The sequence below is a fragment of the Salvelinus alpinus genome, chromosome 5 (genome assembly GCF_045679555.1).
Source record: "Salvelinus alpinus chromosome 5, SLU_Salpinus.1, whole genome shotgun sequence".
Taxonomy (NCBI): domain Eukaryota; kingdom Metazoa; phylum Chordata; class Actinopteri; order Salmoniformes; family Salmonidae; genus Salvelinus; species Salvelinus alpinus.
In genome coordinates, this window is record NC_092090.1 from 61583478 (window position 1) to 61606106 (window position 22629).

Consider the following 22629-nt stretch of genomic DNA (forward strand, 5'->3'; position numbering starts at 1 on the left):
TAGAGCACCAAGACCGGATTGTGTCCAGGCACAGATCTGGGGAAGGGTACAAAAACATTTCTGCAGCATTGAAGGTCCCCAAGAACACAGTGGCCTCCATCATTCTTAAATGAAAGAAGTTTGGAACCACCAAGACTCTTCCTAGAGCTGGCTGCATGACCAAACTGAGCAATCGGGGGAGAAGGGCCTAGGTTAGGGGGGTGACCAAGAACCCGATGGTCACTCTGACAGAGCTCCAGAGTTCCTCTGCGGAGATGGGAGAAACTTCCAGAAGGACAACCATCTCTGCAGCACTCCACCAATCAGGTCTTTATGGTAGAGTGGCCAGACAGAAGCCACTCCTCAGGAAAAGGCACATGACAGCCCGCTTGGAGTTTGCCAAAAGGCATCTAAAGGACTCTCAGACCATGAGAAACAAGAGTCTCAGGTCTGATGAAACCAAGATTTAAGTCTTTGGCCTGAATGCCAAGCGTCACGTCTGGAGGAACCTGGCTCCATCCCTACGGTGAAGCATGGTGGTGGCAGCATCATGCTGTGGGGATGTTTTTCAGCAGCAGGAACTTGGAGACGAGTCAGGATGGAGGGAAAGACGACTGGAGCAAAGTACAGAGAGATCCTTGATGAAAACCTGCTCCAGAGTGCTCAGGACCTCAGACTGGGGCGAAGGTTCACCTTTCAACAGGACAACAACCATAAGCACACAGCCAAGACAATGCTCTGAATGTCCTTGAATGGCCCAGCCAGAGCCCAGACTTGAACCTGATCTAACATCTCTGAAGAGACCTAAAAATAGCTGTGCAGCGACGCTCCCCATCCAACCTGACAGAGCTTGAGAGGAACTGCAGAGAAGAATGGGAGAAACTCCCCAAATACAGCTGTGCCAAGCTTGTAGCATCATACCCGAGAAGACCCGAGGCTGTAATCGCTGCCTGAATACTAATGTAAAAGTGACATTTCAGTTTTTTGATTTTTTGTCATTATGGGGTATTGTGTGTAGATTGATGAGGAGGAAAAAACGATTTAATCCATTTTAGAAGAAGGCTGTAACATAACAAAATGTGGGAAATGTCAAGGGGTCTGAATACTTTCCAAATCACTGTATATAAGAAAGCTCAGGAAATATTTGTATATACATGTATATTTTCTTTACACATATTTAAACCTATTTTTTGGTAGGCACAAAACTACCTCCATAAAAATGTTTATACCGTTTCCTTCAGACAAGTTCAGTGACACTTGTGGGGGTTGTAGAGCAAAACGGAGAATCTCCCCTTTCCATAGTGGAGTCACATTAGTTTGTAGCCCAAACGGTTCGGACGCTACAGACGTTTTCATGAGAAGACCGACTTTCGGGATGTCTCATCGTCTGACAAACACAGCTGCAACTCGGCCACCTTCCACCTTGGTTGGAGACGCAGCCCACGCAACAACAAAAAAACATATCTCTAGCTTAAACAGACAGATTTTGATGGGGATTTTTTCAATTATGTTACTTAAGATTGACGCAGCGGCGCGTCAATTGACTCTAGGTTAATTGAACAACCTTTGCATTACAGCCCACAATCCATTGGACATGATGATTGTACCTGTGATAAGGGGACAAGAGACAGAGAGATGTGTGCTACGGAACGTTCCACAATGGAGCCCAGCATAGACTCGTTGCCTAGCAACCAGGGTGGCCTGCAATTATTCCGTCATTTTCAAAGCATTCTATCCATCTCCTAAGAGAATGAGAAAGTTGCCTACTTTTTAAATTATTTTACCAGTAAAACCTTTAGCTAGTTCCACCACCTTTGGAAGACTGGGGGATAAGTCAAGCTAGTGTATTAGCCTATATCTGAGGTTGAGTTGAGGATGAGTGTCATTCAATACTGTTTTCATTGAAGTGTGACATAAGTCGGGAGCACAGTGGTAAGATCCATCTTCAACAACACGGTCACAAATAGCTTAGCCATGTAGGAAAATGTAGGAAAATGACTTTATGCCAGTATGCCACCTTTCCAACAAGTCAGTTCGTCAAATTTCTGCCCTGCTAGAGATGCCCCGGTCAACTGCAAGATCTGTTATTGTGAAGTGGAAACGTCTTTTTGAGCAGCAACGGCTCAGCCGCGAAGTGGTAGGCCACACAAGCTCACAGAAAGGGACCGCCAAGTGCTGAAGCACGTAGCGCGTAAAAGTAGTCTGCCCTCTGTTGCCACACTCCCTACCGAATTCCAAACTGCCTCTGGAAGCAACGTCAGCACAATAACTGTTCGTCGGGAGCTTAATGAAACTGATTTCCATGGCCGAGCAGCTGCACACAAGCCTAAGATCACCATAAGTAATACCAAGTGTCCGCTGGAATGGTGTAAAGCTCTTCGCCATTGGACTCTGGATCAGTGGAAACGTGTTCTCTGAAGTGATGAATCATGCTCAGTCCAACAGACGAATCTGGGCTTGGCAGATGCCAGGCGAACGCTACCTGCCCCAATGCATAGTGCCAACTGTAAAATATGATGGAGGAAAAATGGTCTGGCGCTGTTTTTCATGGTTCAGTCCTCTTCGTTCCAGTGAAGGGAAATCTTAACGCTACAGCATACAATGCAATTCTATATGATTCTGTGCTTCCAACTTTGTGGCAACAGTTTCGGGAAGGCCCTTTCCTGTTTCAGCGTGACAATGCCCCCGTGCACAAAGTGAGGTCCATACAGAATTGGTTTGTCGAGATCGGTGTGGAAAAACTTGACTGGCCTGCACAGATCCCTGACCTCAACCCCATCAAACTCCTTTGGGATGAATTGGAAAGCCGACTGCGAGCCAGGCCTAATCGCCCAACATCAGTACCCAACCTCACTAATGCGCTTGTGGCTGAATTGAAGCAAGTCCCTGCAGCAATGTTCCAACATCTAGTGGAAAGCCTTCACAGAAGAGTGGAGGCTGTTATAGCAGCAAAGGGGAAACCAACTCCATATTAATGCCCATGATTTTGGAAGAGAGCAGACAGCCTACATAGTTTCATAGCCTGGTCCCGGATCTCTTATGTGTTTCAGCCAACTACAATCACTATCATTGTCATGTCATACATGGTAGTATCGTGCTCCTATAACGTACATTTTTTTGTGTTTTATTATGAAACAAATCTAGTTTACTCATCAGCATCCCTGTCCAATATGAACACCAACCTGAGATACTCTGCCTCTGCAGATAACCTATGGCCCCTTGTGGGATAAATAAAGTCTTAATAATGCATTGAAAGAAACACTTTCGAATTCAGCCCACTTTTCCCTTTGTATCTTTTTGCAATTAAAGCACACTAGCTGCAATCCTTCCCCTGTCGGTTTCAATACCCACATTTGTTCTCCATAGATACTTGAGTAAATAACCCTCAACATTCTCTCCACAGACACATCGATATCTTCAGAATGACCTTCTCACTATTTGTCTACGCAGAGACCCGTTATGTCTACGCAGTCAATGTATAGCCTAATTCATTTAAATTGCATATAAGAATGTAGAAGAGCACGCATGTGCCGATGCACACACACACACACACACACACACACACACACACACACACACACACACACACACACACACACACACACACACACATCTGGAGATACAGGGGTGCATGCAGAGTGGGTCCTCCACTGAGGCACACTGGTCGGTCTGTCTGCTGTGCTGTGCTGTCTGTCGCTGGGGGTCAGAGTCATACATACATTATTACCGGGGCCACTCCAACACCTGACCTATTCCAACACACTGCTCAACCCAGGAAGCATTTAGTAGAATGCCACCAGATCAATACCCACAACACCCCAGATTGAAGGCAGAACATGTTCCGAATTCCAAAGATGAACTTATCTTCAGTGAGGCCATAATTGTTTCCCTATCAGAGATAAAAGGGTCTTAGTGGCTATGGCGATATAAGGCGCCTGCTATATTGCCTCAATTTCATAGATAATGTTCATGTGCATTGGCACCATGAAAAGGAGTCACCATAAAAAGTGGTTCATGAGGATATGGTCATTTTCCGGTCACAAAGTTAACACAGGGGGAAAGCGTTAAGACTTGTGCCTCATATTGGATGTGTCACTTTATGCAAACAAATTGACAGAGTATGGTGGTGTTACAGTCTAAATAGACAAGAGAGGCTAAATTCCAAACATATTTTCATTACAATTTCTATCCTAAATCATTATTGGGTGCACCCATGACAGCACTTGCTTTGAATGGGAATATCAGTTCTACTCATTCTCAGTTCTACTCATGAGAGTATTTTAGAGTGTTTAAGAACTCTGGTAGTACATTTACATGAGTCGTTTAGCAGACACTCTTATCCACAGCACTAACAGTAGTGAGTGCATAGATTTTTGTACTGGTCCCCCCGTGGGAATCGAACCCACAACCCTGGCGTTGCAAGCTCCATGCTTTACCAACTGAGCCACACGGGACCGTGGTGACTCTCTATGATAGCTATTCCTTGTGTGTGAAGAAGACATTTTTTAGAAGCGCTACTCCCATTACACGTGAGAATACTGTTTGATATGTCTATGCTTGGCTTCAGTGCCATTTAGACAATCGAGTGGATAGAAGCATTTATTTGATATGCAGATGTCTGTTTGAAAGGCACTTCTGAATTAAAGTAAATTAAAAAGAGCTAACAAGTAAAAAATGTAAAGCTTACTGCTGAAATGTATTTTGTGCACCCTGGTTTGGGCGTCAGGGAAAATGTTATACCTGATGTTTAATGGCGATTAATTAAGGAGTTGGATGCAAATTTCAAACTCTGTTTCTGTTCATAATCTGATTTCAAAGGATGTTTGGGAAGTGTGTTACGTTAGAAACTATTCATTAATTGAGACGTGACAACAATTTAAAATAGGCTACCTACAGTAACATTTCTTTAGTCTAACTAAGATATCATATCCCCTTTTCAAAATAATTGAACTCCTTTCTGACCTTGCTTTAAATGCAATTCCCTTCCCTCTTTTTCCTCTCTAGGGTGTTCCTCCCTGCCACAGTCGTTCTGCGTCAAATTAGTTCGTAAAAAGCATTGACATAAATACCATTTAGGTGTCATGAATTTAGAGCATTTGACCTGCACTCCATAAAATGTGGCATGTGCAATAACGTTTTACAACCAAGCTTGATGACCAAGTCCCCTGAACAACAGTTGCCATCAAGCTTGATTCATTAGACTGAGAAAAAATATTGCACAAGCCACACTTTACTATCGGTTTGCATTCCAGATCAACCATTCATCCATCAACCTGTAGGCCCAGTGTTTCAGTTGCCCGCCGCTGCTAAATTAATATAGGGGAAACACTGAGGCCTATTTGTTTGCACTTTCTGAGTGAGTGAGTGAGTGAGTGAGTGAGTGAGTGAGTGAGTGAGTGAGTGAATGAGAGAAAATCGGTAATACAAACATTGTCATCCTGCAAGAAACCTGGTATAGAGGAGACGGACCCACTGGTTGCCCTCTAGGTTACAGAGAGCTGGTAGTCCCATCCACCAAACTACCAGGTGTGAAACAGGGAAGGGACTCAGGGGGTATGCTAATTTGGTATAGAGCAGACCTAACTCACTCCATTAATCAAAACAAGAACATTTTACATTTGGCTAGAAATTCAAAAGGAAATTCTCTTAACAGAGAAAAATGTCCTCCTGTGTGCTACCTATATCCCCCCACTAGAATCCCCATACTTTAATGAAGACGGCTTCTCCATCCTGGAGGGGGAAATCAATCATTTCCACGCCCAGGGACATGTACTAGTCTGTGGCGACCCAAATGCCAGAACCGGACAAGAACCTGACACCTTCAGCACACAGGGGGACAAACACCTGCCTGCAGGTGACAGCATTCCCTCCCCCATATGCCCCCCTAGGCACAACTATGACAACATAACCAACAAAAACGGGGCACAACTCCTGCAGCTCTGTCGCACGCTGGGTATGTACATAGTCAATGGTAGGCTTCGAGGGGACTCCTATGGTAGGTAGACCTATAGCTCATCTCTTGGCAGTAGTACTATAGACTACTTTATCACTGACCTCAACCCAGAGTCTCTCAGAGCGTTCACAGTCACCCCACTGACACCCCTATCAGACCACAGCAAAATCACAGTCTACTTGAACAGAGCAATACTCAATCATGAGGCATCAAAGCCAAAGGAACTGAGTAACATTAAGAAATGCTATAAATGGAAGGAATGCAGTTTGGAAACCTACCAAAAAACAATTAGGCAACAACATATTCAATCCCTTTTAGACAACTTCCTGGGTAAAACGTTCCACTGTAATAGTGAAGGTGTAAACTTGGCAGTAGAAAATCTTAACAGTATATTTGACCTCTCAGCTTCCCTATCAAATCTAAAAAATCTCAAATAGAAAACCGAAGAAAATTAACAACAATGACAAAAGGTTTGATGAAGAATGCAAAGATCTAAGAAAGAAATTGAGAAACCTGTCCAACCAAAAACATAGAGACCCGGAAAACCTGAGTCTACGCCTTCACTATGGTGAATCACTAAAACAATACAGAAATACACTACGGAAAAAGAAGGAACAGCACGTCAAAAATCAGCTCAATGTAATTGAAGAATCCATAGACTCTAACCACTTCTGGGAAAATTGGAAAAAACACAAAACTAACAACACGAAGAATTATCTATCAAAAATGGAGATGTATGGGTAAACCACTTCTCCAATATTTTTGGCTCTATAACAAAGAACAAACAGCAAAAACATATACATGATCAAATACAAATCTTAGAATCAACTATTAAAAACTACCAGAACCCACTGGATTCTCCAATTCCTTGAATGAGCTACAGGACAAAATAAAAACCCTCCAACCCAAAAAGGCATGTGGTGTTGATGGTATCCTCAATGAAATGATCAAAAACAAATTCCAATTGGCTATACTAAAACTCTTTAAAATCATCCTTAGCTCTGGCATCTTCCCCAATATTTGGAACCAAGGACTGATCAACCCAATCCCCAAAAGTGGAGACAAATTTGACCCCAATAACTACCGAGGGATATGTGTCAACAGCAACCTTGGGAAAATCCTCTGCATTATAATTAACAGCAGACTCGTACATTTCCTCAGTGAAAACAATGTACTGAGCAAATGTCAAACTGGCTTTTTACCAAATTACCGTACAACAGACAACGTATTCACCCTGCACACCCTAATTGACAAACAAACAAACCAAAACAAAGGCAAAGTCTTCTCATGCTTTGCTGGTTTCAAAAAAAGCCTTCGACTCAATTTGGCATGAGGGTCTGCTCTACAAATTGACGGAAAGTGGTGTTGGGGGAAAAACATACAACATTATAAAATCTATGTACACAAACAACAAGTGTACGGTTAAAATAGGCAAAAAACACACATATTTCTTCCCACAGGGCTGTGGGGTGAGACAGGGATGCAACTTAAGCCCCAGCAGCACCTAGATATTCTGCACAGATACTGCCAGACCTGGGCACTGACAGTAAATCTCAGTAAGACCAAAATAATGGTGTTCCAAAAAAGGTCCAGTCGCCAGTACCACAAATACAAATTCCATCTAGACACCGTTGCCCTAGAGCACACAAAAAAACGATACATACCTTGGCCTAAACATCAGCGCCACAGGTAACTTCCACAAAACTGTGAACGATCTGAGAGATAAGGCAAGAAGGGCATTCTATGCCATCAAAAGGAACATAGAATTCAACATACCAATTAGGATCTGGCTAAAATTACTTGAATCAGTTATAGAACCCATTGCCCTTTATGGTTGTGAGGTCTGGGGTCCGCTCACCAACCAAGAATACACAAAATGGCACAAACACCAAATTGAGACTGCATGCAGAATTCTGCAAAAATACCCTCAGTGTACAACGTAGAACACCAAATAATGGATAGAGAGCAGAATTAGGCCGATACCAGCTAATTATCAAAATCCAGAAAAGAGCCGTTAAATTCTACAACCACCTAAAAGGAAGCGATTCCCAAACCTTCCATAACAAAGCCATCACCTACAGAGAGATGAACCTGGAGAAGAGTCCCCTAAGCAAGCTGGTCCTGGGGCTCTGTTCACAAACACAAAAACACACCCCACAGAGCCCCAGGACAGCAACACAATTAGACCCAACCAAATCATGAGAAAACTAAAAGATAATTACTTGACACATTGGAAAGAATTAACAAAAAAACAGAGCAAACTAGAATGCTATTTGGCACTAAACAGAGAATACACAGTGGCATAATACCTGACCACTGTGACTGACCCAAACTTAAGGAAAGCTTTGACTATGTACAGACTCAGTGAGCATAGCCTTGCTATTGCGAAAGGCCGCCGTAGGCAGACTTGGCTCTCAAGAGAAGACAGGCTATGTGCACACTGCCCATAAAATGAGATGGAAACTGAGCTGCACTTCCTAACCTACTGCCCAATGTATGACCATATTAGAAACACATACTTCCCTCAGATTACACAGATCCACAAAGAATTCGAAAACAAACACGATTATGATAAACACCCATATCTACTGGGTGAAATACCACAGTGTGCCATCACTGCAGCAAGATTTGTGACCTGTTGCCACAAGAAAAGGTCAACTACTGAAGAACAAACACCATTGTAATACAACCCATATTTATGCTTATTTATTTTCCCTTTTGTACTTTAACCATTTCTACATCGTTACAACACTGTATATATACATAATATGACATTTGTAATGTTTTTATTCTTTTGAAACTTGTGTGAGTGTAATGTTTACTGTAAATTTGTATTGTTTATTTCACTTTTGTATATTATCTACCTCACTTGCTTTGGCAATGTTAACATATGTTTCCCATGCCAATAAAGCCCCTTGAATTTAATAGAATTGAGAGAGAGATGTGTGTGTGTGTGTGTGAGTGATAGAGAAATAATGTGTGAGAGAGACATTTCCTACTTCAATTCGATAAAAAGTCCATAATAATAAAGTCATAATAATCTGACTGAGTGTGCCACATCAGCCACAGCATGGGGGTCAATAACACCATGGTAGATAGTAGTAAAGGTAGTGCTGGATCAGATGTTGTCCAGGTCCGTCAGCTCAGACAGACACTCTGGACAGATGGTTGAGACGCCTAAAGGTTGAAGCTGACAGTCCATGATTAAACATGCAATTACGTCCCCAGCAGCCTGAATCTCTCCTCTTCTCCCGCTCAACTCAACGGGTGTATTATTCAGGGGACTCAAGAGAACACACATGCACATGCGTGCGCACACCCATATAACAAACACACATTGACAAAGCATCAACATATATATACAGTGGGGAGAACAAGTATTTGATACACTGCTGATTTTGCAGGTTTTCCTACTTACAAAGCATGTAGAGGTCTGTAATGATTTAATCATCACATTGTATGATTTTTAAGCAATTCATTTGCATTTTATTGCATGACATAAGTATTTGATCACCTACCAACCAGTAAGAATTCCGGCTCTCACAGACCTGTTAGTTTTTCTTTAAGAAGCCCTCCTGTTCTCCACTCATTACCTGTATTAACTGCACCTGTTTGAACTCGTTACCTGTATAAAAGACACCTGTCCACACACTCAATCAAACAGACTCCAACCTCTCCACAATGGCCAAGACCAGAGAGCTGTGTAAGGACATCAGGGATAAAATTGTAGACCTGCACAAGGTTGGGATGGGCTACAGGACAATAGGCAATAGCAGCTTGGTGAGAAGGCAACAACTGTTGGCGCAATTATTAGAAAATGGAAGAAGTTCAAGATGACGGTCAATCACCCTCGATCTGGGGCTTATTGCAAGATCTCACCTCGTGGGGCATCAATGATCATGAGGAAGGTGAGGGATCAGCCCAGAACTAAACGGCAGGACCTGGTCAATGACCTGAAGAGAGCTGGGACCACAGTCTCAAAGAAAACCATTAGTAACACACTACGCCGTCATGGATTAAAATCCTGCAGTGCACGCAAGGTCCCCCTGCTCAAGCCAGCGCATGTTCAGGCCCGTCTGAAGTTTGCCAATGACCATCTGGATGATCCAGAGGAGGAATGGGAGAAGGTCATGTGGTCTGATGAGACAAAAATAGAACTTTTTGGTCTAAACTCCACTCGCCGTGTTTGGAGGAAGAAGAAGGATGAGTACAACCCCAAGAACACCATCCCAACCGTGAAGCATGGAGGTGGAAACATCATTCTTTGGGGATGCTTTTCTGCAAAGGGGACAGGACGACTGCACCGTATTGAGGGGAGGATGGATGGGGCCATGTATCGCGAGATCTTGGCCAACAATCTCCTTCCCTCAGTTAGAGCATTGAAGATGGGTCGTGGCTGGGTCTTCCAGCATGACAACGACCCGAAACCCACAGCCAGGGCAACTAAGGACTGGCTCCGTAAGAAACATCTCAAGGTCCTGGAGTGGCCTAGCCAGTCTCCAGACCTGAACCCAATAGAAAATCTTTGGAGGGAGCTGAAAGTTGCACACCCTGCTGCAGTGTGTGCAAACCTGGTCAAGAACTACAGGAAACGTATGATCTCTGTAATTGCAAACAAAGGTTTCTGTACCAAATATTAAGTTCTGCTTTTCTGATGTATCAAATACTTATGTCATGCAATAAAATGCAAATTAATTACTTAAAAATCATACAATGTAATTTTCTGGATTTGTGTTTTAGATTCCGTCTCTCACATTTGAAGTGTACCTATAATAAAAATTACAGACCTCTACATGCTTTGTAAGTAGGAAAACCTGCAAAATCGGCAGTGTTTCAAATACTTGTTCTCCCCACTGTATATATAAGCCAGGTGAGTGCTATACTTGTGTAGTGAATGAAGGGAGTTTCCCTCCATACAATGCACTTTGAGTACCTGGTGGAATAAACCATTGTAAAATGTACTTGTATACAGACAGTAGTTTCAGCATTTCACTGGACTGGCCTCATTGACCTTGCAAATACCTCTTTTACCTCCTTAACTTAGAAAATATGCTTCTTGCATTGAATAGAGACAGCTCTCCAGCTCACTGCACTCTATAGCATGATAAATCTCCTTAATGTCTGCCTTGGCTTAATTGAAAAAGAGAAGTACATTAAAAGTGTCTAATGGAATATAGGAAAACGCTTCTCTCTCCCAGCTCATAAATCCAGCCCAGAGCACCCAGCTATTCCGACAGACTTTCTTCTCAATTTTATGACTAAGACGGTTTATATCACCAGAGAGCCCAAGGTGGGGGGCAGGGGATTCATGTCAGCCATCGTAAGTTTGGAGACGGGGGTGACAGCGAGTTTATAGCCAGTCTGGGGCTGGGGGTTGATCAATGTTGTCAGAGCTTACTGCTATACATGACCCAGAGACAGGACCGGCGTTATGGGCGGGCATTATGGGGCCTGGCCTGCCCTACCGTACTTCCTTGCACATCCAAATAAAATATTGACAATTTATTTGACCGGGACACACGCCAACAGAAAGACCCATCAATCTCAGATAAAGCATCCGAGTGAGAGAAAACAGCGCCCCTCTGTCTCACTATATGTAGCCCATGAATCGGATGCTGTCTGGACAAAAAGAGTATAGCATGTCATACTCTTTTTAGCCAGACAGCATTCGATACATGGGCTACATATAGTGAGACAGAGGGGCGCTGTTTCGCTCACTCGGATGCTTTCTACGGTGAGATTGTTTCAGCAGAGAGGAAGAGGCGACACGAGAGGGCTCACTCTCACATAAATCTGTCCAGAATTAGCCCAATGGTTTTCTATGGGCTTAATATGCAGACCTAAGCTTTTGCCTGCCTTCCCACCTTTGGGACAATGACTCCCATTAGGGCGGAGACATGAGCATCTCGTCATTACCAGTCAAAGGTTTGGACACACCTACTCATTTAAGGGTTTTTCTATTTTCTATGTTGAGAATAATAGTAAAGACATCAAAACTATGAAATAACACATATGGAATCATGTAGTAACCAAAAAAAGTGTTGAACAAATCAAAATATATTTTATATTTGAAATTCTTCAAAGTAGCCACCCTTTGCCTTGATGACAGCTTTTCATTCTTGGCATTCTCTCAACCAGCTTCACCTGGAATGCTTTTCCAACAGTCTTGAAGGAGTTCCCACATATGCTGAGCACTTACACAGCCTGGAGATGTATCGGGTCATTGTCCTGTTGAAAAACAAATGATAGTCCCACTAAGCACAAACCAGATGTGATGGCGTATCGCTGCAGAATGCTGTGGTATCCATGCTGGTTAAGTGTGCCTTGAATTCTAAATAAATCACTGACAGTGTCACCAGCAAATAACCCCCACACCATCACACCTCCCTGCTTCACGGTGGAAACAACACATGCGGAGATCATCCATTCACCTACTCTGCGTCTCACAAAGACACGGCAGTTGGAAACCAAAACTCTCCAATTTGGACTCATCAGACCAAAGGACAAATTTCCACCGGTCTAATGTCATTGCTTGTGTTTCTTGGCCCAAGCAAGTCTCTTATCATTATTGGGGTCCTTTAGTAGTGGTTTCTTTGCAGCAATTCGACTATGAAGGCCTGATTCACACAGTCTGAACAGTTGATGTTGAGATGTGTCCGTTACTTGAACACTATGAAGCATTTCTTTGGGTTGCAATTTCTGAGGCTGGTAACTCTAATGAACTTGTGCTCTGCAGCAGAGGTAACTCTGGGTCTTCCTTTGGCGGTCCTCATGAGAGCCAGTTTCATCATAGCGCTTGATGGTTTTTGTGACTGCACTTGAAACTTTCAAAGTTCTTGACATTTTCCGCATTGACTGACCTTCGTGTCTTAAAGAAATGACGGACTGTCGTTTCTCTTTGCTTATTTCAGCTGTTCTTGCCATAATATGGACTTGGTATTTTACCAAATAGGGCTATCTTCTGTATACCACCCCTACCTTGTCACAACACAACTGATTAGCTGAAACGCATTAAGAAGGAAATAAATTCCACAAATTAACTTTTAACAAGGCCCGCCTGTTAATCGAAACGCATTCCAGGTGACTACCTCATGAAGCTGGTTGAGAGAATGCCAAGAGTGTGCAAAGCTGTCATCAAGGCAAATGGAGGCTACTTTGAAGAATCTGAAATATAAAATATATTTGTTTAACACTTTTTTGGTTACTACATGATTCCATTTGTGTTATTTCATAGTGTTGATGTCTTCACTATTACTCTACAATGTAGAAAATAGTAAAAATAAAGAAAAACCCTGGAATGAGTAGGTGTGTCCAAACTTTTGACTGGTAATGTATATTGATCTCTGGTTTTAGGCAGCCATTTGTGAATTGGAAAGTAAAGTTGGCGTGTGCACAGTGCACTATTCAGCTGCTGGCTTCCACAAAAGTAAGTTGAGGTTTTCCTAAAATTATATAATTATACCTGTCTAAATAAAATTATTAAAAATACTTCACTAGAGAGCATGACTTATGCCTAACAAACACGTAGGCCTATGCCTATTTGGGAAGCCCATTTGGCAATTGCCTAGCTCATAAATGAGTTGCGGCTGTCAGTGAAAAGCATCTAAAAGATGTGTAAAGATAATGTGTCTTGAGTATATTTTAAAATGTTGAGACAAGAAGAAGGGGAGGGGGGTGTAGCTAAGATATGGCTCATCTCTCTACAGAATGCATGCACTCAACTCTCCAGAATGCACTCAGCTGTCTCCCGCCAATTCTTGCAAATTCATTGTTTCACTATGAGAGTTCACAACCTGCTACACTTGTGAGAAACAAGATTTGGTTTATTTCATAACCATCATTTACGAGTTGTCAATTATTTTATTGTCTTTTGTTTGGAGGGTTCCGTGTGAGCAATAAGCATGTGTCTGGTTTCTCTGTGCTAATAATGTTGAGAGAGCATGCATAGAAGTACCTGACCTGCTGGATTGTCTTAACTCACCACCTCCAACACAACATTTTTCTTCACCTCACACAGTAAGTCAACAAAGTCTGTTTTTAACATCCATTTCAATGATAATAGTTCCTCACATAAAAAAAATCTTTCCAACACTATCCAGGCCTCAATAACCACCAAGCCTTAGCGTGAAAGAGCAAAATATCATGATCTGATAGTCCCATATATCCAGTGGAAATGTCATAAAATACCTGAACATTTTTCCCTTAGGCATAAACAGCTGTCTGTCCCTGAGCTCACTGTTGCTGGAAACTCTGAGGGTCCAGAAAAGACTATTGATACAATGTTGCAAGTTAACTAGGAACAGCTTCAGGCCAGATCCAGTTGATGGATTTAATACAATGTTGCACTTCAGTAGCGATGGCTCAAGTCAAGGCAGATAGAAAGGGAGGCAGACAGGTGGAGTAGAGAGGTGAATGATATTGAAAGAACCTGAATTTTCATCAGGATATTTTCTACTGTTTTTAATTTGTTGGCTTTTGGCCTATTAATTTTACTTAGTTGATGATGGACGTTATAGGCCTACTGCTGCATTGGCCTATGCTATCCCTGAGTTCCATGCGCTCATTTCTTTAGCCTCCAATGGATCACAGTGTATCAATGTGTCCATACGGCAGAGGCTGGTGCTTTGGCATTAGTGGAATTTGAACTTTCAGATTTGTATCATTTTAATACCAATTTTTAGGATTAACCATGTGACATTGATTATGAGAAACGAAAGAGCAGTAACGTCACCACACAAAGCCCCAGCCCAGTCTGTATCACACTAATGGAGAGAGAGGCCAGACTACTAGAGGAGTATTACTAAACGTTTTCGCACTGTGCCCTACCTAAAGGTTTTTGACCAACAAAATGTTTCTCAGGACAACCCCGTTTTTAGCCGTGACTGCAGGACTGGCTGAAAGCCACCACGTGGGAATCACTGGACCACACAACATTCTGTGACCCCCAACTCATGTACTCAGACTCTTTATGTCGAGTACCTTGCGATTGACATAATACCAGAAGACTGAGCCAACTAGTAGAATCTAGACTTTCAATCAGGCCATCCTACTGAAAGGGCCAGATATTTATTTATTTATTTATTTAACCTTTATATAACTAGGCAAGTCAGTTAAGAACAAATTCTTATTTGATATGAAACAGCTATTACATTATAACGCAGCTATTAAACAACCAGTACTCATGCTCTCGTCAGACACAGCTGAAATCACATGACTGATTTCTTAATGTCTGTGTCACAAATCAGAAAATGTTGAACAACAGGTGAAGACAGCAGAACAGTGCCATAGACATGTAAGGGGGTAGGGGGCTGGGGTGCAGGGACATGGCTCATACCTCTACAATGGTGACTTTGGCTGCCTTGCACATGGGCTGGTTGAAGTTCCTGGCTGTTTTCCTACATGGAGAGAGAAAGAAAGAGAGAGAGAGAGAAAGATATGACATTAGCTAGCAAGCATTCATGAGGGAGGCAACAAGGGAGTAATACAAGAAAGCAGGCACAGAGAAGTAATGGAATGGAAGTACAATAAGTCAATTAAGCATTAAGGCATAACAGGCAGTGCAGTATCATGAACACAGTCACGGGTAAATGGCGTTGTTCGGCCCGGCGCGATAGGGAAGGTTTTATAACATGAGTTACAGCATCAACACAGAGCAATCATGAACCGTGCAACAATCATTTCAACATTGCCTGTTTTTGCCTGTGAAATCAAAAGGGGATTGTTTATTGCAAAGTAGATACTGCGCTCTTGTGGTGACCAATTGAATTGCATTTACTATCACTTATTTTCAGTGTACAGGAGAGTAAATATTCAGGGGCAAAAAAACAATACGGGTCCGTTTTTATGTGGACCGAGAGAATGTTCTTCTCACATACTGACAGAGAAGGGAACTAAGAAGAAAAGTCCATTCGGTCAGACGTAATTTCAATTTTCTACAGCTTTTCTGGAGAACGTTCAGTCTCTTTAAGCTGTCTAGTGTCAACATCTTAATTCAGTCACTGAGCCTAAAAGTTAATATCCTACCAGCAATCCATATGGCACAGAGCGACCTGCAGGCCCGGAGTTTTGCTTATTGTGGAAACATCACTAGGTGATTAGAAAGGGTTAAACCTGTCCTGGGACAAGCAGTGGCCTAAATCACAGTGGCTTGGGTAAATATTTAGTGTCAAATGGATATGTATTACATAATGTACATTTATTCAATACTACGCTGATGGCTTTTTTGAAATAATGAAGCACCTCGTTTCTTCAACAGCATTACAGTCTTAGTGACAGCAGACTTAACTTCTTATGGCTGGGAGGCAGTATTGAGTAGCTTGGATGAATAAGGTGCCCAGAGTAAACTGCCTGCTACTCAGGCCCAGAAGCTAAGATAGGCATATTATTAGTAGATTTAGATAGAAAACATTCTGAAGTTTCTAAAACTGTTTAAATGATGTCTGTGAGTATAACAGAACTCATTTGGCAGGCAAAAACCTGAGAGAAAATCCAACCAGGAAGTGGGAAATCTGAGGTTTGTAGTTTTTCAACTCTTCGCCTATCCAAGATAGTGTAAATTTGGTCCGATTGCACTTCCTAAGGTATCCACTAGATGTCAACAGTCTTTAGAACCTTGTTTGAGGCTTCTACTGTGAAGGGGGACAGAATGAGAGCTGTTTCAACCAGAGGTCTGGCAGAGTGCTATGAGCTCAGTCTCGCGCATGCCCGTGAGAGTTAGCTGCGTTCCATTGCATTTCTAAAGACAAAGGAATTCTCCGGTTGAAACATTATTGAAGATTTATGTTAAAAACATCCTAAAGATTGATTCTATACATCGTATGTTTCTACGAACTGTAATGGAACTTTTTGACTTTTCGTCTGGACTTAGTGCTCGCGCCTCATGAATTTGGATTTGTGAACTAAACGCGCGAACAAAAAGGAGGTATTTGGACATAAATTATGGACTTTATCGAACAAAACAAACATTTATTGTGGAACTGGGATTCCTGGGAGTGCATTCTGATGAAGATCATCAAAGGTAAGTGAATATTTATAATGCTATTTCTGACTTCTGTTGGCTCCACAACATGGCAGGTATCTGTATGGCTTGTTTTTGTGTCTGAGCGCCGTACTCAGATTATTGCATGGTGTACTTTTTCCGTAAAGTTTTTTTTGAAATCTGACACAGCGGTTGCAATAAGGAGAAGTGGATCTATAATTCCATGCATAACATTTGTATCTTTTATCAATGTTTATTATGAGTATTTCTGTAAATTGATGTGGCTCTCTGCAAAATCACCGAATGTTTTGGAAGCAAAACATTACTGAACATAATGCGCCAATGTAAACTGAGATTTTTGGATATAAATATGAACCTTATCGAACAAAACATACATGTATTGTGTAACATGAAGTCCTATGAGTGTCATCTGAAGAAGATCATCAATGGTTAGTGATTAATTTTATCTGTTTTTCTGTGACTAGGTGCTGACCTAACATAATCGTTTGGTGTGCTTTCGTCATATAGCCTTTTTGAAATCGGACACTGTGGTGGGATTAACAACAAGTTTATCTTTAAAATGGTGTAAAATACTTGTATGTTTGAGGAATTTTAATTATGAGATTTCTGTTGTTTGAATTTGGCGCCCTGCACTTTCACTGGCTGTTGTCATATCGATCCAGTTAGCGGGATTTCAGCCATAAGAAGTTTTTAAGGGGTAAATAAGCGCCTATGCTTTGTGCAATGATTCAAGGGTAGGAGGAAGTAGCTTGCCCTGATATCAGGTAACCTTTATCCACAAAATAAGTGATTGACAGACAGGTTAGAGTGAGTGAATGTATTGGTAGCTACCTGAAGATTACGTTCCCGGCCTTGTCGGCCTTCCAGGCCTTGACCAGAGCAAAGTCTCCAGTGATGGCCTTCTCCATGATGTAGTGCCTTCCATTAAACTCCCGCACCTGCCAAACAACAACACAGCAAGCAGCTCAAGAGACAGACTTAGAAGACTGCTGGATATGACAGCATTTTGAGTGTGGTTACAGAGGCTAGTGCGCCATTTCAGTATAGGCAGATTGTGTGATGAAAACAGACAGTGGTGAGAAAAACAATTTGATGCAATAACATTAGGAGATGCGTCTTTGTGTCACGATGTGGTGAATGTGGTGCTAGAAACCACATGGTGGTAGAGGCTGGGGTCTGACCTCTCTCTGTTCACTGGCGATGGCGATAGTTCCGTCCTTGTTGTATTTGATGGGGGAGCCGCCCTCCTGGATGAGGGTACCGTAGCCTGTAGCCGTGAAGAAGGCAGGAACACCCGCACCCCCAGCTCTGATCCTCTCTGCTAGGGTACCCTGGGGGAGAGAGGTCATGGTCATCAATTGGATCATTACTCAAAATCACTGAACCTGGACATTCCCAAACCTCCACAACAAATGTATATGACCTCAAATAACTCAAATGTATAACCTAGTGAAGCAAGGAGGTATGTGTGTGCGTGCGTGCGTGTCACCTGTGGCGTTAGCTCCACCTCCAGCTCCCCAGACAGGTATTGTCTCTCAAACTCGATGTTCTCTCCCACATAGGAGGAGATCATCCTCTTGATCTGTTTGGTCTGTAGGAGCAGACCCAACCCAAAGTTATCCACCCTGCAGGGAGAACACACAGGTTACCACACACACACACACACACACACACACACACACACACACACACACACACACACACACACACACACACACACACACACACACACACACACACACACACACACACACACACACACACACACACACACACACACACACACACACACACACACACCAGCCTACAGAGAGAGCAAACCGATCATCAGCTCCTCAGGGTATGCTGCACCACGTACGCACACCCTACCCAGGTAGATTCATATTATTCCCAAATTTTTACAAAAAATGCTTGTTGGATTTTATTTCTAATACTCGATGTGTTACTTATGGGATACACCTTAGGTGGGTCAAAAGCTTGAAGTATGCAATCACACAGCGTCTGTTGGAGACATAGGTCGAGTGGCAAATGAGGTGAGCTCTTCTCCTCAATAAAGGGAGCCACTTGCCCGCCAACTGGTCATTCTGGCCTCTCTTCCTTGCGGAAGTGACTGCGTTCACAAGAAGCTCTCCTCAGCACCACTAGATTCCTGTCTTCCTATTGAACTGTTTTCAGGCAAACCGTGAGATTAACGCTGCCGAACGTAGGACCTCAGCTCCTGTCGATAGTGTTGAGTACTGATTGAAAGGAAGATTTTGCTTTGAGTAGAATTAATTTTCTACTTGTCAGTCCCCGTTGTAGCTAACGTCACATGGCTAGCTATCAAGACTTGGTTAGCCCCCGCTGCAATGATTTAGCTTACCTGGCTAGGTAGCTGCAAGGCCAGCCAACCACGCTAACAAAGGACTAGCTTTCGCCGCAAGGCTTAATCTAACCTGGCTAGCTCACTGTAAGGCAAGCTAACCACACCAGCATTACTAGCTGCAACATGGTAATATTGCTTGCTCCCATCTCGCGTCTAGCTAACTGGAAAGCTAGCTAACGACACTACAAAGGGATAGCTCTCACCGATAGGCTTAGCTAACCCGGATAAGTTTCCGCAAAAATAGCTTTTCCACCTGCAAGGGTAGAAAGCTAGCTATACATTTAGCTCAACCCACATTCACCCGTGCCGTGTTGACTAGATTGACCGCCCTTACTTCACAGCGCGACGGTCGAGAGACACGCTTTGTTCGTTGAGAGACAAGGGAAGCACACGCTTTTCTCCGGCTAGCGGGGTACTAACTAGCTACGAGGCGAACGCTAACTAGCTTACACTTTGCTCAAGGAATACAATTTCTCTGAGCCGTGGAGCCCGCTACCCCCTCACAGGGCGCCTGCCACTGCCCCATTACCGGAGCACCCTTGCTATCAGGCAAGAACACACACACTGTTTGTGTACCGTCTGCCTGGGGGCATAGCAGGCTAAAGCAGCACTCACTAACCCCGAGTTCGACGGGAGAACACTCCCCTCTCGCACCATCCCGGGAAAACGACTTTTCCCAGCGGCCACAGCATGCGTGCCAGAAGGAAAACACAACTGGGACAAGACTTTGTCCAGCAATGGCCAAACCAGGTATTTTCTTGGCATGGACATTCAGGGCATGGAGGAGAAGGCTTCGACAAGCCTTGGGGTGGTTAGCCAGTGGTCACTGGCTAACTACCCCAACCCCAGTGCCATCTATGACCGGCACTGCCTTCCCTGGAAAGGCGGAGCCCTTCACCGCCTCCATATTCCATAAGGTCTATGTGTCTGCGGCACATTCAGTACGGGCGTTAAACTTAATGTCCCTATTGTTGGCTTACCAGGCCGATATGCTACTAGAGATGGGCATTGTCTTAGGCAAAAATCAACCAGTACCTACGGAACGAGATGTGAATCGCTGCAGATCTCAACCTACGGGCCTCTAGAAGCGCCATCCAAGCACCATGAGCCTTGCGGTGGTGGGGGAGAGAGCCTTGTGGCTTGACTTGTCCAGCCTCTCAGAAAAGGAAAAGGCAGATTTCCTCGACGCTCCTATTATGCCAAAGGAACTGTTTGGGCCTTCTGTTGCCGACATGCGACCGAAGTGCGAACTTCGTAAGAAGGAAGGTGAAGTCATTAACTTCTGCTTTCCCCGCAGATCTGGGTAACGTGGCAACCCAGTCTCACCTTCCACGAGCAAATGCTCGGTGGGAGGGAGTGGGTAAAATGCTGGTACCAGGTAATACAAAACCCCCATCAATGTAGCAGGCTGTGAATCCACAGTTCAGCTCTCCTATCAGAGGCCGACAGGGGGGTAAGCCCTCTACTGCTTCCACAGATGTCCCACCCATCTACTATCGTGGCCCAAATTTTTGAGAATGACACAAATATTAAATTCCACAAAGTTTGCTGCTTCAGTGTCTTTAGATATTTTTGTCAGATGTTACTATGGAATACTGAAGTATAATTACAAGCATTTCATAAGTGTCAAAGGCTTTTATTGACAATTACATGAAGTTGATGCAAAGAGTCAATATTTGCAGTGTTGACCATTATTTTCAAGACCTCTGTAATCCACCCTGGCATGCTGTCAATTAACTTCTGGGCCACATCCTGACTGATGGCAGCCCATTCTTGCATAATCAATGCTTGGAGTTTGTCAGAATTTGTGGGTTTTTGTTTGTCCACCCGCCTCTTGAGGATTGACCACAAGTTCTCAATGGGATTAAGGTCTGGGGAGTTTCCTGGCCAAGGGCCCAAAATATCGATGTTTTGTTCCCCGAGCCATTTAGTTATCACTTTTGCCTTATGGCAAGGTGCTCCATCATGCTGGAAAAGGCATTGTTCGTCACCAAACTGTTCCTGGATGGTTGGGAGAAGTTGCTCTCGGAGGATGTGTTGGTACCATTCTTTATTCATGGCTGTGTTTTCAGGCAATATCGTGAGTGAGTCCACTCCCTTGGCTGAGAAGCAACCCCACACATGAATGGTCTCAGGATGCTTTACTGTTGGCATGACACAGGACTGATGGTAGCGCTCACCTTGTCTTCTCCGGACAAGCTTTTTTCCGGATGCCCCAAACAATCGGAAAGGGGATTAATCAGAGAAAATGACTTTACCCCAGTCCTCAGCAGTCCAATCCCTGTACCTTTTGCAGAATATCAGTCTGTCCCTGATGTTTTTCCTGGAGAGAAGTGGCTTCTTTGCTGCCCTTCTTGACACCAGGCCATCCTCCTCCAAAAGTCTTCGCCTCACTGTGCGTGCAGATGCACTCACACCTGCCTGCTGTCATTCCTGAGCAAGCTCTGTACTGGTGGTGCCCCGATCCCGCAGCTGAATCAACTTTAGGAGGCGGTCCTGGCGCTTGGTGGACTTTCTTGGGCGCCCTGAAGCCTTCTTCACAACAATTGAACCGCTCTCCTTGAAGATCTTGAAGATCCGATAAATGGTGGATTTAGGTGCAATCTTACTGACAGCAATATCCTTGCCTGTGAAGCCCTTTTTTTGCAAAGCAATGATGACGGCACGTGTTTCCTTGCAGGTAACCATGGTTGACAGAGGAAGAACAATGATTCCAAGCACCACCCTCCCTTTGAAGCTTCCAGTCTGTTATTCGAACTCAATCAGCATGACAGAGTGATCTCCAGCACTGTCCTCGTCAACACTCACACCTGTGTTAACGAGAGAATCACTGACATGATGTCAGCTGGTTATTTTGTGGCAGGGCTGAAATGCAGTGGAAATGTTTTTGGGGGATTCAGTTAATCTGCATGGCAAAGAGGGACTTTGCAATTAGTTGCAATTCATCTGATCACTCTTCATAACATTCTGGAGGATATGCAAATTGCCATCATACAAACTGAGGCAGCAGACTTTGTGAAAATTAATATTTGTGTCATTCTCAAAGCTTTTGGCCATGACTGTACTTCTCCCATGGGGAAAGATGGGATGTTCGACCTAGGAGTACGTCCCCAGCGGCAGAGGGTCAATCAGTGTCTTGAACTGCCTCCTCTCGGCTGGACCACAGAACCTCCCCCATCCCATTCCCCCAATGAGGGAGAGGCACATCTGTGCTCCTTAAACATTGCCCCTCATGCAGCGGCTCATCTTTATGCATCTGCTCACAGGAAAGACTGGGGGGGTCTCACTCAACCCCAGTGTACCCCCTGGTACCCCTCATTCCGACGGTACTTC

The 22629-nt window shown here is 43.6% G+C and overlaps 1 protein-coding gene across 1 annotated transcript in view; it reads right to left on the reverse strand.

Moving 5' to 3' along the window:
* oxct1a (3-oxoacid CoA transferase 1a) overlaps positions 1-22629 on the reverse strand; it is a 138113-nt gene that overhangs the window by 86326 nt on the left and 29158 nt on the right. Inside the window, exons 4-7 of the mRNA XM_071402553.1 lie at positions 18421-18556; positions 18113-18262; positions 17763-17869; positions 15267-15327 (exon numbers count right to left, since the gene is read on the reverse strand). Of these exons, the coding sequence (XP_071258654.1) occupies positions 15267-15327; positions 17763-17869; positions 18113-18262; positions 18421-18556 (454 nt within the window). The remainder of the gene's footprint in view (positions 1-15266; positions 15328-17762; positions 17870-18112; positions 18263-18420; positions 18557-22629) is intronic.